Raw genomic sequence first — 18,115 nt, forward strand, 5'->3', positions numbered from 1 at the left:
GCAGAATTTAATCTGAATGTCAACCCTGCTAAAAAAAACAAACAATAGACACCATCACAGAAATTCTATTGGTTTTATTGGGAATTTTATTAGTTCTAATGGAATTTGGCTCAAAACACACTACAGTGTAGTGGTTTTAATGGTAAAAGCTAATTGTTCCTATTGGTATTTTAATGGAAACCATTAGAATTTTCTGTAATGGTTTTATTGTTTTTATTCAGCAGGGAAATTTTAACGGTAATTAGATTGTGATCCCTACCTGCATTGCGGGATTTCTAAACAAACTTTTTATGGAATTTCTAATTGATTTTGTAATAAAAATGAATGTTAATATTCATTTGTTGTTACACATTATTAGGTTTGTGCATTTTTAATTCAGTTGTTTTTCGTTAAGCTAGTATTATAAATAAACTAACAGTCAGAATAAATAAAGAGTCCAAAGAAATTGCACAACTTAAAGTTGCCATAAAACTGAAGTAGCGTTTGTCTTATTTTCCCCGTGGTGACGTATATCCGAGTGAAACTGCTTTTATAATAAAAAAGGAAGGGCTTGACTTGAATTCGTCCATCGAGAACTGATTGGATAGTTTGAAGTTGGGTCATGTTGCTGTTTGCTAATCTTTTCAGGGAACCCGCCCACCTGCCATAGAGACAGAGCGCAGTTATGCTAATTTGAAAACCACGCCCACCGAGGGGAAAACAATCCAACCGTCTCCATTGACTTTGTATTGCAAGAGGCCGCCTCCTTGTCATTTCTTGCTTATAACAAAAAACAAAATAATGCCTAAAAGCTGCTGTGTGACAAGGTGTACAGCTAACAAGCCAAAAAACCCAGAAATACGTTTTTAACCCAGCCTTTAAGGAGAAAAAAGTGGATCACCAACTACGTTTCCCCCTAGTGGGCGCAGTTCTATTAATAGCAGTAGTACTATGAAAAGTTGCCTGTTTTCACTTTTGTGTCTTTAAACGCTGTTTTTTTGGGGTCGACAGTTTTTAGAGATGTATTTCTGGGTTTTTTGGCTTGTTGGCTGTATATCTTGTCACACAGCAGCTTTTAGGCATTATTCTGTTTTTGTTATAAGCCAGAAATGACAAGAAGGCAGGCTCTCGCAATACAAAGTAACTGGAGACGGATGGATTGTTTCCCCCCCGGTGGGCCTGGTTTTCAGGTTATGACGCCTTCTGCTTTGTCTCTATACCATATGACCGGAAGTAAGACTAGGTCGTTTCGAGGAGGGGAGGAGATTTGCTTTGATTTAAGATTATAAGGGCACATACATTTTTAATAAAAAATTATGCTCACAGATAAGTCATTTATAATTAAAAAAACACAATATTCCAAAACAAATTACAGTTTTTCATTTCAATTTCATTGCAACTTTAAGTCACATGCACAGATATACAGTTAAGAGAAATGCTTAGGTGAATTTTGTGACGATCCCTAAAGCTGTTCAAAGTCTACACACCCCTTTGTCAATCCTATATTTGCATGAAAGAGGTTGATGCACTCATGTGCCTTTTTACATATTACATAATTGAGATTTGTTCTCTATAGCTACATCTTCATGATTTTGTGCCTTGATTTGTTATTCTGCATAAGTCTTCTTTAGCAATTCAGTTTAATTCAATTTTTTGTGTTTAGCACTTTTCACAATACTTGTTATAAATCTCCAAGTGGGCACATCAAAGGTGAAACCTTTGTAGACATATAAATGACGGATGCAGACTGTACAAATGACCTCTAGCACTGAAGAAACTTGTGTGCTTTGATTTAAGTCATAACTTTATAGGCCATACACACACTTAACTGTAATTCATCCGTTTCATCTTCAAGAATGTTTAGACTATGAATTATCCGCTTTCTGCTCCTTTCTGAAACTTAACTGTAGCATGGACGAAATCTTTCAATTGATGTTTAACTTTGATGACAGCTTAAGGTCAGAGAAATCCTCTTTTTCTCATTATAAAATGTTAATCGTTCATATCGGTTCTCGGAAACGGAACCACTTCACATAGAATGTCTGGAAAAAAGCTGGTCAACCACCAGCATCATATTTACCAGGACATGTAAAATGTGCATTTGAAATATGTTTGTATCAATGCTCGGCCTGCAGATAACATTGGCTTTTACCTATATAGTGGTTCAAGCTTATTCATCTGTTTTTTGGGGTGAATGGATTTCTAAGAAATGCACCAAATGGAATTACAATGATTTACATAAGTGAGCCTTTGGTAGCAAAAGTGAATGACAGGAGTCATAATTATCTTCTTACTTTCCCAGTTTATAACACTGCAGATGTCCAAACGCAACAAACATCACAGAAGCCACAGCTGTCGTTTTTGGTAGCCTTAAATATCAATAATTCTCCGTCTCAGTGTGGTATTTTAAGCACTGATACTAGTCAGCCAAAACATTACCCATAATTTGACCTATTAGGTTAAAAATAAAACATTTCCATTTTGAAACTGACGAATGTGTATTTTTAAGGCAAACATTACAATTATGTCCTGACAGATGGTTATTTTAAAAACACTGCAAGTTTTTTATAGTGCTCTTTGTCTTATTTTGGCAACACCGTTGGGTGAAGGTCAGTCTGTCAATATTCACAATTATTGGACATGACAGTTAATGTGTTGTTTGTTTCTGACATATATTGAGCGATAAGTAAGAAAAACACATTTGGACACATTTGGCTGTCAGTTCATAAACCTCATGCTTTCTAAAAAGGTTTTCTCTATGCTTTATACACAAAATGTGTACCACTGTATTATTATTACAATCAACTGAAGCATATTTTTACTGACATGATGAGTAAACATTTCCTCCTCTCTACTGACAGGTTTCCTTTAACAACTGGAAGTGTTTGATTTGTAGATTTTCTCACAGAGAAACCTGATACTAAGAAGGATTTGCATTCCTGCGGTTTGCAATAAGTACAACAACAAAGATGCAAACATCTGTGGACATTTCTGGTTAAAACATTGCCAGCTGTCACAGGCAACTCAAGTTTCAGTGTACAACACTGATGGACACCATATCTCACATTAAAGGAAAACACCACCGTTTTTTTATATTTTACTATGTTCTTACCTCAACTTAGACGAATTAATACATCCCTATCTTTATTTAATGTGTGCAATTAATCTTTGTACAGTGCGTAGTGAATGTGTTAGCATTTAGCCTAGCCCCATTCATTCCTTGGGATCCAAACAGGGATAAATTTAAAAGCCACCAAACACTTCCATGTTTTCCCTATTTAAAGACTGTTACATGAGTAGTTAAACGAGTAAGTATGGTGGCACAAAATCAAATGTGGCGATTTTTAAGCGGATAAAAAAGGAAAATATATTGTATGGTGGACGAACACTTAAACCCATTCACACAGACCTTTGGTCCCAGAAAATACCCGAAAAATTGCCAGACAAGCGTCTGTGTGAACACAAACTTGTCCCGTTAATCTTCTGGGATCATTGCCGGAAAGAGGACCTAGTCAGATACACGGATAACCCTGTGGGTTGAACAAGAAGCCGAAACAATGCCATAATGGGCGTGTCGTAGTGAGGACGCGCGCATCATCACAACAAAAGTTATGGATCAGCTCCTTAAAACGAGAGATAGCATGCTTATAAACATTCACCACGAGAAATGTTGCAAACTAGATTGACGCAGTTATCAGGAAATGATAAATGAGACGCATAAACAATGACGCACGTGCCGTAGTGAGGACGCGCATGGCAACATGAAGTTGGTTCAACTCTTTAAAATAAGGGTTTTACAACATTCACGACGAGAAATGTCAGCAAACTGGACTGAAGCAGATATCAGGTAAGTTAGCTCGTTACTTACTGTGTTGAAACGGAGATCATTCAGCAGCATAAAAGAATATCGCGTCACGTGCTCATTTGAGCTATAATAAACGAAAATACCCGCATGTCATCCCAACGAGATATATCGTTCAGCTCCTCAAAATGCGGGTTTTAAATGCATATAAACAATCACGATGAGAAATGTCTGAAACTGTATTAAAGCAGAGATCAGGGAGCTCGTCAAATATCCACTCTGAAGCTGAGATCATTCACCAGCATTAGAACCGCGCGTCACGCACTCCTTTATAATCTTATCATAAACAAAAATGCATGCGAGTGGTTCTTGGAGGGAGAAATAATATATAATATGCAAACTTCAGATGCTGCGTAGAAGAGAGGGCGGGACTTTCAATAGGTCACGTGCCTTTCCGGGACCATCAGATGCCGGGTAATTATGGCAGTGTGAATGAACAAAAAAACTAAGGGTCCCGGAAAAATCCCGGATGCCTTTCCCGTGTATTTTACGTAATGTCTGTGTGAAAAGGGCTTTAGTTTGCAGCACTTCGACCTCGGGCGCAGTAATATTGACGATGAGTGAGAGGGTGAGTAGTCAGGAGTGATGATGTCACTGAGAGCCCAGGTCAAAGTGAGTAACTGTCAGAGGCGGTCCTAACATAGAGGCAGGTAGGCGGCTGCTTGGGGCCCCCTACCAGCGGTAATAGTAGGGGGCGCCCAACAACCTAATAAATAAATAAATAAACCCTTATCATCATGAACACTTCAAAAGCATGGTAAATTGTATTAATATTCTTAAGAAATACGATGAAACTTTGAAGTAGTTGTAAAAAAAAGTCCAGTTAATGTTTATCTGTCACTACAATAATGGTTTGGTGAGTCAACCGCCTAGTTCTGTTGGAAATAGCCCTAGCCCTACACTGATAAAAATGATTTTGTGATGATGTAAATAAAGTTACTACAGAAAAAACTAATTTAACCGTTATGTTATGTTGGGGATGTGAGACAGAGGTAACGTTAGTGATAAACGCGATGTGCAAACATCTATTTGTGGTGGCCAATTTTAATTTTGTGGCGGACTGAGAAATAAATAAATGTATGGGAATGTACAGCAACGCTCTCACTTGTATAATGTCACAGAAGTAGGTAGCGCAAACTTAACGACATGCCTATAACCCTCCCACTGCGAAGTGATACTAAACTCGATGGATAAGCTAACCAAGCCAAAGTGAGGTGAGCTGACCCAACCCAAACTAAACTAAACCGTGGGGTACTATGCAATGGAAAAGTACCATTTGAGTCTTAATTTGACCACAACTTTTAGCAAATGGAATAATTTTTAGTGACAAATCTTCTTTTGACACATATTTTGGGAAAACGCTTTGAACATTTTTCAAAAAGTCAACAACACTATTGGCAAATTCATAACCCTTTTGTTGAGTTTGTGATGAAAACATCCACTAAATTAAACCGCTGTAAAAATCACCTCAAATGTCCCCCCAAGGTCACACATTTACTGGTATTCCTCTTTTAAAGATCAGATAGGGGGTCCCTTTGCCTTAGGCCCCCAATTTGCTTAATCCGCCACTGGTAACTGTAATTCTTTTATGTTTTTTTCTAACCAGCAGATGGCCAAATTCAACACATAACATCTAGATCAATATCTAAAAGCGATTCAAATAATAAAATTCATAAAAATGTTATAATTTACATGCAAGCTAATGGTGGAGTTAAGGAATTTAGTGGTAAACAAGTACAAAAGTACTTTATATTTCCCAAAACACAGCATTAATGTATAGTTGGGAAGTAAATTACATATTAATAGTATCATTAAAAATGTGTGTGTATATAACAAAAAAAAAAAAAAAATATATATATATATATATATATATATATATATATATATATATATATATATATATATATATACATTAATGCTGTGTATATATTTGTAATCACTTAATTTCTGGGGTCATTTTGACCCCCAAGGACCCTTAGTGTAAACAAGAAAATCAGGGGTTTAGAGGGTTAATATAGAAAAACATGCGCAAAGACCTTTCAAAGTACTTTCATATTTATTAATTGTAATATTGAAGATAAGCTCTGTAAAAATATCCCTGTTGTTCATTGAAATGCACATGATAAGTATATGAGATGAGTATTTAAATATATCAAAACATCTATTGTTCTAATGGCATTTTATGGCAAGTACCAAATTAGAGCATTTCAACAGCCCGCATTTCCTATCTGAAGTCAAAAATAGAGGACATTATTAATTCACAGGAAATGGGACGGCCTGAGGGAGGGATACACGCAGATTTTACTCCAGGCATTTGTACAATGCAATTATTCAGCAGGGTGTCACAGAGAGAAAGTCCTTACTATGAATCTGAATGATGTCATTTACTTCTGAAATCATGCTCAGAAACCATAAGATGACCGCAAGAAAACATAAAAAATGAATCAACTTCAGACTGTAGTAAGGTGAAGCAATAAACGTGTTACAGTGTTTCACTGTAAAAGCTTTTCATCATTAATGACATTTGTAAGGCTCATTTTGGGCACCAGCAATGAGTGATACAGTATGTCAGATCATGAGAACATCAGATCATGTGTTTGTATCCCCTAAAGATAAACCTTCATGTGAAGTCTTCTCTACTATGGTGTATGATTTAATTCTAGCAAGACTTCCTCCTGATGCTCTTCCCCGGAGCTTTGTCAAGGACTTTTACAGATCAAAGCTCATTTCTTTCTTTTTAGTCTCATTATAGTGCCTGTTGAGTCAGCAGTTTAAATTAGAAAGAGAGAGAGAGAGAAAGAGAGAGAGAGAGAGAGAGAGAGAGAGAGACAGAGAGAGAAAGAGAGAAATGTACAGCAAATCTTTTATCTTTGCATTGAAGTTGTATTCCACAGCTTAACTAGGTTATGATAATCTCTAGTCCTGCTTGAAATGACAGACAGTTAATCAAACTTGTCATCCACCTGTGCATGTTTGGACTCTCTCTCTCTCTCTCTCTCTCTCTCTCTTTATCATTGTGGACACGTGTGCTGCTGTAGTGTGGATTGGTGGATTTGTTGAAGAGATGCAAGTCTCATTGAGAATGACCTACTTTTGATCCCCATGCTTTTCCATGCTCTCTCTATCTCTCTCTCTCTCCCCCACATGTGCATATGGAAGAAGTCAGGCAGTCTCTCTCGAGCACACACAGCGTGTAACACAATCATTTCTGACTGCAGGTGCCACAACCAACAGCCGCTGGAGTAAATCCGGCACTTTCCTGCCAATACTGTAATGCATGCTCTCTGTTTTTCCCTCTTTCTAATGCACTTCCCACAATTTCTTTCTCTCTCTGATCTATTATTCATCTCGAGTGCCTTCCACATATTTTAGTACATACTTTACTTTTAGTGTTGGCAAACACGCTAGTGTTTTAGTGTCTGTTGGCACGAAGCCCCACGCCAAATGCCCTCCAAAAATCCCTTCAAAAAGTCCTTCTTTCCATGGCCACAGAACTGTTTTTGAATACAAGTTAATACAATGAATTAAAAATGTACTACAATAATATGGGTATAACATTTTATAATAAGGTGGAATTTGTTAATGCATTAGCAATGTTGTTCATCCAACATTTATTAATCTTAATACATTTATACAATCAAAAGTTGTAACTGTTACCATTAGTTAATGCACAATGAACTAACATCAACAATTGTTTTGCATTAACTAAAGATTAATAAAAGCTGATAAATTATATTGTTCATTGTAGTTAACTAATCTAATGCATTTACAAATGTTAACAAATACAACCTTATTAAGTGTATCATATATGAGACAATGACAACCCAATATGACAATAATTTAAAATTGGTCATTCACCACGTTACCTTTGGTGACAACATGCCCCTTAGTGAAAGTTGAGAAGTTGAGTAAAAGACATAAAATGCAATGTTTTGACATTGACTCTCATTTTGTGCATTTAAATAATGTTAAAGACTAATCACATAATGCTTTGCAGAATCATTTGACTTTGAATGTCTCAGTAGACCTCTAAAGTCAGTATGTGTGCAGAATTTGAGAGTAAAAAACAACACACTTGAAGTGATTAGGACTGTGGTGCTAAAAGTGCTGTAAAACATTTATGGGAACAGATCGATGTGTCCAAAATTTTACCTCCTGTCTGTTGTGTATCGTGCTTTGAAAAGCTTACATAACTCTAATGACAAATAGGAGAGGTCACAGGCAGAATATTTAAATACAGGTAAACCACTGAGTCATTTGAATCGGTTTAGGACTTGATGTTGTGATCTGGTGTTTCCATGAAATCACTGCGGTAAACTCAACTTATTTAACCTTTGGGCAGTTGTGTCAGTTCTGCACAATTGACTCTTTATACTTATAGTATGTGCAAATCAGTCTATCACAATGTTAAAAGATATGATTCTTAAATCTATACTTCTTTTAAAGCATGCTCCTTTTTAAGGGCATCTTTTCGTATTTATAAGGTCATATTGCTCACCCTTGCTCTATTGAGTATAAGCAACTTTAATAAAGATGCTTGAAAATATTATGTATGCATTCAAATCCATATTAAATGGTATTATGACACAGAATTGACCATGGCTGGAAATATGTTGCTTAAATCCTACAACAGTGGATCTCAACCTTTTTGACTCACTCCCAATTCAACCCAATATAATAGGCTATTCTAGAGTTTGGCTTAGCTGGTAAAGTATTACTGTATATTTGTTATAATAAGTAAAGACACAGAATGTTATTTTTAATTTTTTTTAAGCTTTATAAAATGTTTTTGCATTATTCTAAATATTTTTAGGTATCCCGAGGTGTCTGAGAAACACTTGTTAAGAATAACAATGAATTAGGTTTTTGCGCCATCTAGCGTTCACACGGATAATCTTCTTGTTAAATTGTGACGTAACGAAAACCATTCATGAGACTACGGCCGTTTCTCAATCCGAAGGCTGCATCCTCCAGAGGTCGCATTTGTAAGCTTCATACATCATCAAGACTGTTTTATTTCAAAATATTAACAATTATAAAGACTATTATTCTTAGTTAATCGTAAATTGATGTAATATGCCTATGACGTGTAATGCTCAGTTAACGTAAATAAACCAGACTTGATGACGTATGAAGCCTGCATATGCGACCTCCGGAGGCTGCAGCCTTCATATTGAGAAACGGCCTACAATCTCAACAGCAGTTGTATTTATTCATACCACACATTTAAGATATATTTTATGAACTCGCGCTTATAAAAAGTTTTTAAGTTTATCTCAGCTGAATCCCCATTGACCCATTTTTTACTAAATTTACTTCTGGGATTTTAGATACATTTTCAATAAATTTATTTATTTATTTATTTATTAGTAGTATTTTACAAAGCTATTGTTATTTTATCTGTTATTGGACCTTTATCTTGTAATTTTCTTTTACATGGTACACTTATCTTTCAATTTTGCATGAGTTCTCAGTTTTATGATGTTGTGTAATGGTGCATGACATGCAGATTAATATACAGTTTTTTATTTAGATTTTACAATTATTTATTGATTTTATAATTTAATTATAAGTGATGAATTTTTAAAGGGGCCATAGCGTGAAAATAAGACTTTTTCCATGTTTAAGTGTTATAGTTGGGTCCCCAGTGCTTCTATCAACCTAGAAAATGTGATAAAGATCAACCCAGAAACTTTGTTTGGGTAAGCCATTTACTGCAGGCATGTGAAAAATTAGGTCGTTCAGATGTTGCCTGTTTTGTGAGGTGGGTAGCAAGGCGAATTATATTAATACCACCCCCTTTATCTGTACTATCCAACCACAGCACTGCCATTTAATGCAGAGAGTAAGAGGGAGAAAAGAAGGACTTGACAGCACAATTGAGTTTTAATTACAACAAACCACCAATATTGTGATCAGTGTTTGCACTTCATCCGGTCATTTGCATTTTAAAAGTCACACCCAGATACGGCACACTTTTGCTCAGGCCTACAAAATTTGCAAATTTAACTTGCTGTAATTAGTTATCAGCGGGGTATGTTGAGCTAAAACCTCACGCACTCGGGGGACACCAAAGATTTATTTTACATCTTTAAAAAAAATGTCATAAAATGATCCCTTTAATAACTCACAACCCCCCTGCAATTTCTCCGCGAACCACCAGGGGTCATCTGATTCAGGCATCTGATGCAGCGTTGGAACCGAAAGTTGCGCCGTGTGACGTCAGATTTAACAAGCTGATAAACATCTACAATAAGTACTGAACAGTACAGTGAGTGGTGAACTTTGCAAAAGACTGAAACCTGTTTTGAGGTTTTTTGGTCAGCAGAATTAGGGCAGCAGAACTGATTCTGATAAAGCAGAACAAAAAACAAACGATACCACCATACAGGAAAAATACAACCTATAATCAGTAAATAACAATTGTTCATCTCTAACACACTAATCTATTAACTTTACACATTCATGTAACCCAGACCTCCGCAGGGGCAGGGGCGGAAGAACAAAAAAGTGATGCTCCGGTACCAAAACCTCACGTCACGTGTGTTCACGTTCATGCCCGTTCATGCTGCGCTGCGCAAACTGATCTGCGAGTGACATCAGAGTACCGCGAGAATTATTAATTTTTAGACAAGTTAATAAAACTTTGTATTATTACTGTTGTTTTATCGTAATTTTTTACTTTTATAACTATTTTCAGATTTTTTATAATTATTGACCAGAGGGGCATATTTACAGTTAAGACAAAAGGGTCTGATAAGTTAACCCTTGATAACCCTTTACAAAAAAAAATCAAAATTTACTATGGTCTGACCAAAATAACCATAGTTTAGCTATGGAATGTGCAGTAAAACTACCATACAAATACTGCAATGTAATCAATTTGCCAAAAAACATGGTTTCTGGACCATTAAGCCAGAATTAAATGTTTTATAAAACAAATACAAAATATTTGGAATCTTTCTGCCTGTATAAAGTCAAGAAACTTTATTTTTTATTTCAACCACATACAGCGGTCTGCAAAAATACTGGGGTCCTTGGTAAATATGAGCAAAGACAACTGTGGAACTGAATCGACAATGTTTCTTCTTTTAAGCTTCAAAACAAATCACAAAATTATGACTTTTTTTAACTTAAAACAATTGAAAGGGAAATTACATTATGAAATAATCTAAGATCACTTGCCATGAATTCTTCAACCTCATCAGACTTTATAATGCAAGACTGAGCTTTTATCCATGCAAATGGATGTAGCTCCGAGGCTATTTTGGGGATTTTCACCTGGATTTGGCCTACCCAATTTCAAAAGCTTCCCATACCCACATGCAGAGGTGTACATACAAAAGTTTGGTATCATTTTACAGGAAACCCTTTGAAATTACACAAAATACTGTTAAAAGTGCTAAACATGTGTTGTCAGTCCTCTAATAAACACAAAAATAAATAAGCGCTTTTTGGTGTGTTTATTTTCTAAAGTCTGCATTTAAAAGTGTATAACTCTGGCCCTGAGTGGTCACGAAACCTGCAGACAGTTTTGCTTGATTCTAGCAATTGTCAGCTTACAGAGGAAAAAGGAATTTTTTCTTTATCATAATCTATGCAAAAGTAATGTTACTCCAATAATACCCTTTTTGTATTCAATATCCGCCTAAAATATTTGAAGTGTCCCCATAACCACATACAGAATAAATGCAATATCTTTATATCATTTTACAGAAAACCCTTTAAAGTTACATAAAAAGCTGCTGTTTGTGACAAATATTGTTATTTATGTTGTTTCTTTTTTATGTTGTAAACTGTCGTTGAAAGTGGATAACTCTGGTTCTGTAGCAGACTGCAGACAGTTCTGGATGTTAGCAGCAGCAGACAGTAAACACCCCAAAAAATAATGACCTCTTTAGCATGTCGAATTCAAAAGTTATTCTTATTTTACTGAAGGTAGTGAAAATAAATTTTTCAGATAAAAATACTTTTTTTGTTTTGCACATATAATAAATAGCAAGGGATTAATCATGCACACAACCAAAGAAAATGCAGTGAATGGACTCATTTTTTAGAGTAGGATCTAAAAAAAAAGATGAAGTAGCATTTGTGGCTATCCGAGGCAGTTCACGCTCAAGTTTCACATACATTTAAAAATATTCTTTTTACCTAATTATTCATTCGACGATTGTTGGATATGTGATAATAATAGAACAAAAATAGCCCTATTCCTGAGAGTGAGAGCTTTCATTTGATATAAGACTTGTCCATGTTTGTCATACTTGAAAAATATGAAATATGTGAATATTAAATTATTTAAAAAATATGGGGGGGGGGTGATAGTGTAAATTAAGTGTAAATAACTTTCTTACAGTAAAAGTGATGCATATCTGCAGAAAGTAGAGAGTCTAAGCTTTGAAACAGTATCTCATATGTGGTACTGGGTCCAAGACAGACCATTAAAAATTAAAGGAATATTTTATATAAAGTCATAATAAATAATTTTGGACCTGGTACAGGGTCCCAGTTAAAGAAGTTAAATGAGGGGGTGCCAATAATTGTGTCAAGTGTATCAGAGAAAATCATTTATTTCATAATGTAATTTCCCCCCTCACTTTCAATTGTTTTACTTTAATGAAATATCTTCATATTTTTGTGATTTAAAAAAAAGAAGAAACATTGTAGATTCATTTTCACAGCTTTCTTTAGGCTACTTATATTTACCAAGGGTGCCAATATTTTTGGCCAAAACTCTATAGCAGTGCAATACTCAAAAAATGACAACACTTCTCCAGGCCCTTGGTGCAAGACTGTCAGAAAAAAGGTCAAAATATGATCCACAGTTCTCACTGGGGCTAAACGCTTTTACAAGGTACAGCTTTGAACCTAAAGAGTTCAATCTTGGTACCCAATGTATATATAGCTGTATGGTACATGGTACATTAATACGGACTACCGGCACATCTGGGAACTTGACTGTAAATTTCGTCACCACCCCTTTTTGGGGGAAAACAAACCAGACTGCTCATAGACTTCCATACAAAATAGCGGAAAACGTTCCGTTCGTACACAGCCGGCAGGCGTAAATAACTTATGAAATCACTCAGATTAAACATGTCGAGTAATTATCTGTCCAACCTGTCTGCCATAGAGCTCGAAAGATACTTTAACACATTTAATTTGGTCAATATAAAAACACGTCTCTTTCATTCTCCCAGCGTCAAATTTGTGTAACAACGCTATCCAGTGATTGCTGGAAATATTACTAAGCCAGTTAGCTGTATGGCTGGACGGAAAAGTGCACTCAGTACTCTAAATAAAAAACATAATAAATACGAAGTCACTTTCAAATACGAAGTAAAATTATTCACTGTCTTCCCTGTTGACTCGATGAGGTATGAGTAAATGTCCGGGTAAGACACCTCTGGCCAATGGGAAGCTTTGTTACATAAATATGACGCTGTGAAAATGAAAGGGACATGTTTTTATATTGACCAAACTAAATATGTCAATGCATCCCTCGCGCTCCACGGCAGGCAGGACGGACAGACAACCACCCAACATGTTCAATCTGAGTGATTTCATAAGTTATTTACACCTGCCGGGCGTGTACGAACGTTGCTTTGTTCCGCCATTTTGTATGAAAGTCAATGGGAGGTCTAGTTTGTTTTCCCCCAATAGTGGGCATGAACCTGTTCAGAGACATTCTATGATGTTGCGCCGGTTGTGCTTATAGAGACAGAGCGCAGCGCGTCACAACTTGAAAACCACGCCTACCGGGGGGGAAACAATCCATCCGTCTCCATTGACTTTGTATTGCGAGAGGCCACCTCCTTGTCATTTCTGGCGTATAACAAAAAAACTGAATAATGCCTAAAAGCTGCTGTGTGACAATGTGTACAGCTAACAAGCCCAAAAACACAGAAATAAGTTTTTGTAAGCTATCGACCCCCAAAACGAGTGTTTAAAGACACAAAAGTGGAAAACAAGCAACTTTTCATGGTACTACTAATAGAATTGCGTCCACTAGAGGGAAACTTAGTTGGCGATCCACTTTTTTCTCCTTAAAGGCTGGGTTTTACGGCTCGACAGCTTATAAAAACGTATTTCTGGGTTTTTTGGCTTGTTAGCTGTACATATTGTCACACAGCAGCTTTTAAGCATTATTCCGTTTTTTGTTATAAGCTAGAAATTACAAGGAGGCAGCTTCACGTAATACAAAGTCAATGGAGACAGTTGGATTGTTTCCCCCCAATGGGGCGTGGTTTTCAAATTAGCATAACTGCGCTCTGTCTCTATGGATTCTGACCATGTGACAACTATTTTTTTTACATTTTTTTACAGTGTACGCGGGTGATTCTCACGAAACCATTGAACACCACGGCACTAATGATTTTAACTATAAAATGTGTAATATAGTAACATTAAAAAGCATCAGAATTAACACAATACTGTGTTCTACCTTGAACAATGTGTGATTTCAACATAAGAATTTATAATTGGAAATTTTATCTAATTTTCTGCTGAAATTCTCATTACCGCAATGTGTCCGGCTGTGTTTGAACATGCGTTATGTTGTAATTTAATCAAATTAACACAAAAATATTAAGAAAAAAATAAATGGATGTTTTGCTAGACTACTTTAGATGACAGAAAAATATTTACTGAATATTGATGTATAATAATAATAATGAAGAAAAATTAGGAAAATGATGTGTCCATGCCTGATGTTCTCATCCTCCGCAACACTTTTTGAGAACAGTTTAAGCACACATACAGAATTTTAATAAAGTTTGATTTTGAGTGACCAAGCACATGGACCAGTTACTTCAAGATGGCTACCAGGTAAGATCATTTTTTTACAGTTAATTTGAAATATTGTCTTGTCAGAATGCTTACACGACATTTTGATTATCATTACCGCAACAGATGCTTATTAAATGTTAATTTAATTAATAGAAGCATAATACTTTGATTTTAAATGCATGTGCAGAATCTCCAAATTATGTTCTTTCAGGTTTGTCATGTCATTTTGAAAATATGTTAGTGTTGATGTTTTCTGACTGTTGCGGTAATGAGATTTTTTAGTACTAATTTTTTTAATTATGTTACAAAAAGTGTTAAATGATAAGTAAAAGTTTTTAAATTAATGTTCCCATTTACTTCAGACTTTGTTTTTCAATGTCTGGTGGAAAAAAGTAAATTTAAGCAATTTTTACATTTTCGTGCTTGACATTTTTAAAACCAAGTTTTCGTGAGAATCACCCACATACAGACACTGAACTACATAAATAACACAGATCCAAGTAGTTTAGTGCATGTGTGCAACCCAGTGCAAGCAGTACCAGACAAAAGACAACAAGACAATACATTACATAAAAATATATAAAAATACAGTCTTAGTACTCTGCCACGACACGACATTGACATAAGAGGAAGTGACTATCATAGATAGACTAAAATTAGCCTTCGGGTAAGTCATTTAAAATATGCTCATAATAAAGATGTCATCTAGTTTGAGATTTTGTAATTAAATGCGAAATACTATATTTCACCCATAATGACCCTGTCACGTCTGATCAACCAAACAAACATTTTTAGTAATTGCATGTGGAAAATAAGATGCATAATTTCCACGTGATAAAATGATGCACGTTCCCCCTGGTTGCCCACAAAAGAAGCAGTGGAGGCTGCACTTTCAATGTTTCCTGTTCTGACTCTTTATAACACTGTGCACAAACCACAGCGCTCAGAATAAGTTTCCACCTCCGACAGAACACAACAAGCTTTGACATGACATGAAAATAACACATTTGTTTTACATCTCTTCTCAGGATTCAGAAACCCTTGTAAGTACACGCCGATTTCAAACTATATTGTGTTTTTTATGTGGGAGTCTATAAATTCATGTGTGGTAATTTTTGTCTTTCACAGCAGAGTCGTCTGGCATACTTTCACCTTTTTCGATGATGAAAAACTGATTTATAACCAAAATAATGAATAGCATTTTATGTTTTCGGCTTGAAATTAAGGTGTTACAATCTTAAAAAGCCATAAAGCGGAGATCAAGTCGGACTAAGCTTTCCAAAATGAACCCCAACACCTCTACAGTCCTACACAGTCAGTACTTGACTAGTCAGTACTTGACTTTCCAGTACTATCTTTTCCCATCAGTGTACATCCCCGTGTTGATTTTCGGACTAATTGGAAATCTGGGAGCTTTGTATTACTTCATATTTAAAATCAAACAGAGGTCTCCTTCCAACATCTACATCGTGAACCTCGCCGTGGCCGATACGCTTTTCCTGTGCACCTTGCCGTTTCGTATCCACTACCATGTGAACGAAAGCAACTGGGTGTTTGGAGACGCCATGTGCCTCATCACCGGCACGCTCTACTTCGCCAACATCTACATCAGCATCACATTCATGACCTGCATCTGCGTGGACCGCTACATCGCCACCTTGCACCCTCATACCTACCTGCAGCTTCGCAACAAGGGTGTTGCCACGATGGTGAGCACCGGTGTTTGGTCGATCTCTGGGGCCGCAATGTTGGCATTTATGTTAAACTGTCCTGGGCGGACTAATAAGGTAACATGTTTTGAGGACCTCTCTTCGGAAGATTGGAGCACTTTGGCACCCTTCACGGCATGCTGTATTATTTTTGGGTATCTCTTGCCTTATGTGGTCATATTGGTGTGTTACCCCATCGTGGCACGCAGGATCAGTCGAATTAACAACAATACGGCCCGTGGGGCACGGAGGATCATCTACGCAATCTTGGCCATCACGGTTGTTTGTTTTCTACCGTATCACATCGTGAATTTAGTTTATCTCCTGTCACGCATGAGATTGATCGCCGTTGATGTTTGGATCCCTCGGAGAGTGACCATGGCTCTGGTCAGTCTAAACAGCCTACTGGACCCGGTGTTGTACTACTTTGCTACCGGTCACTACAAGTGGAGGATGAAAAGATTGAGGTTTAGGAAGAAAAAGGGGGTGTATTCAATATCCAAAGATTTTTGAGATGGCGGATTGACCGAAAGCAGGTGTAAATCTTGGCATTTTTTGTCTGTAAAACTGAAAATAAGCAAGCACATTCAATTCTGTGTACTAATTTAGAAGAATAAATAAAGGGTTTTCAATGGTCCACACTTTTAGAAAAAGTGGTCAAAATATGGTAACGTTACACTGTATAAAAAGATTTGTTGGTTCAACTTAAAGAAAGAAGTTATCTGGTTGTCTTAACATTTTTAGTTACTTCAACTTGAAAAAAAATTAACTAAAAAAAGAATATCAACTATTTTTTTTAGGGTTGAATTAACTAAAAAGTAATGCAACCAGGTAACTTACTTTATTTAATTGAACAAACTTTTTTCCATACAGTGAGATATTTACTCACTTGGTACCAAAATGTACCTCTGCACTGCAAAAAAATTAAAACAATTTGGTTTTTACGGAGCCCCTTAGGGAGCAAAAATTAAATAAAGTTTAGTTTCGCGTGCGCACGTAAAAAAAAAACGTGTGCGCGCGTGAAATAATTGGGTTTAGTTTCGCGTGCGTACGTGAAGATATCGCATGCAACAAATGAAAACAATTAGGTTTTTACGGAGCCCCTAAGGGAGCAAAAATTAAATAAAGTTTAGTTTCACGTGCGCACGTAAAAAAAAACGTGTGCGCGCGTGAAATAATCGGGTTTAGTTTTGCGTGTGCATGTGAAAATATCGCATGCAACAAATGAAAACAATTTGGTTTTTATGGAGCCCCTTAGGGAGCAAATAGTTTAGTTTTGCGTGCGCACGTAAAAAAAACGTGTGCGCGCGTGAAATAATCGGGTCTAGTTTCGCGTGTGCATGTGAAAATATCGCATGCAACAAATGAAAACAATTTGGTTTTTACGGAGCCCCTTAGGGAGCAAAAAAGTTTAGTTTCGCGTGCGCACGTAAAAAAAAACGTGTGCGCGCGTGAAATAATCGGGTTTAGTTTTGCGTGTGCATGTGAAAATATCGCATGCAACAAATGAAAACAATTTGGTTTTTACGGAGCCCCTTAGGGAGCAAAAATTAAATAAAGTTTAGTTTCGCGAGCGCACGTAAAAAAAAAAACGTGTGCGCACGTGAAATAATCGGGTTTAGTTTCGCGTGTGCATGTGAAGATATCGCATGCAACAAATGAAAACAATTAGGTTTTTACGGAGCCCCTAAGGGAGCAAAAATTAAATAAAGTTTAGTTTCGCGAGCGCACGTAAAAAAAAAAAACGTGTGCGCACGTGAAATAATCGGGTTTAGTT

At 36.4% G+C, this 18,115-nt stretch overlaps 1 protein-coding gene across 2 annotated transcripts; it reads left to right on the forward strand.

The window, feature by feature from the left end:
- Window positions 1–15,571: 15,571 nt before the first annotated feature.
- Window positions 15,572–16,929, forward strand: LOC129431191 (lysophosphatidic acid receptor 4). Of its 2 annotated transcripts, none has more exons than XM_055188955.2 (2): window positions 15,572–15,672; window positions 15,758–16,929. In XM_055188955.2, the coding sequence occupies exon 2, from the start codon at window positions 15,913–15,915 to the stop codon at window positions 16,849–16,851; it is 939 nt and encodes a 312-aa protein (XP_055044930.2). In that variant the 5' UTR covers window positions 15,572–15,672; window positions 15,758–15,912; the 3' UTR covers window positions 16,852–16,929. The 2 variants fall into 2 exon arrangements, with proteins under 2 accessions (XP_055044930.2, XP_073731604.1); XM_073875503.1 differs by having other exon boundaries at window positions 15,586–15,672; window positions 15,761–16,929.
- Window positions 16,930–18,115: the final 1,186 nt, after the last annotated feature.

Source organism: Misgurnus anguillicaudatus, chromosome 13, assembly GCF_027580225.2.
Source record: "Misgurnus anguillicaudatus chromosome 13, ASM2758022v2, whole genome shotgun sequence".
NCBI classification, from domain to species: domain Eukaryota; kingdom Metazoa; phylum Chordata; class Actinopteri; order Cypriniformes; family Cobitidae; genus Misgurnus; species Misgurnus anguillicaudatus.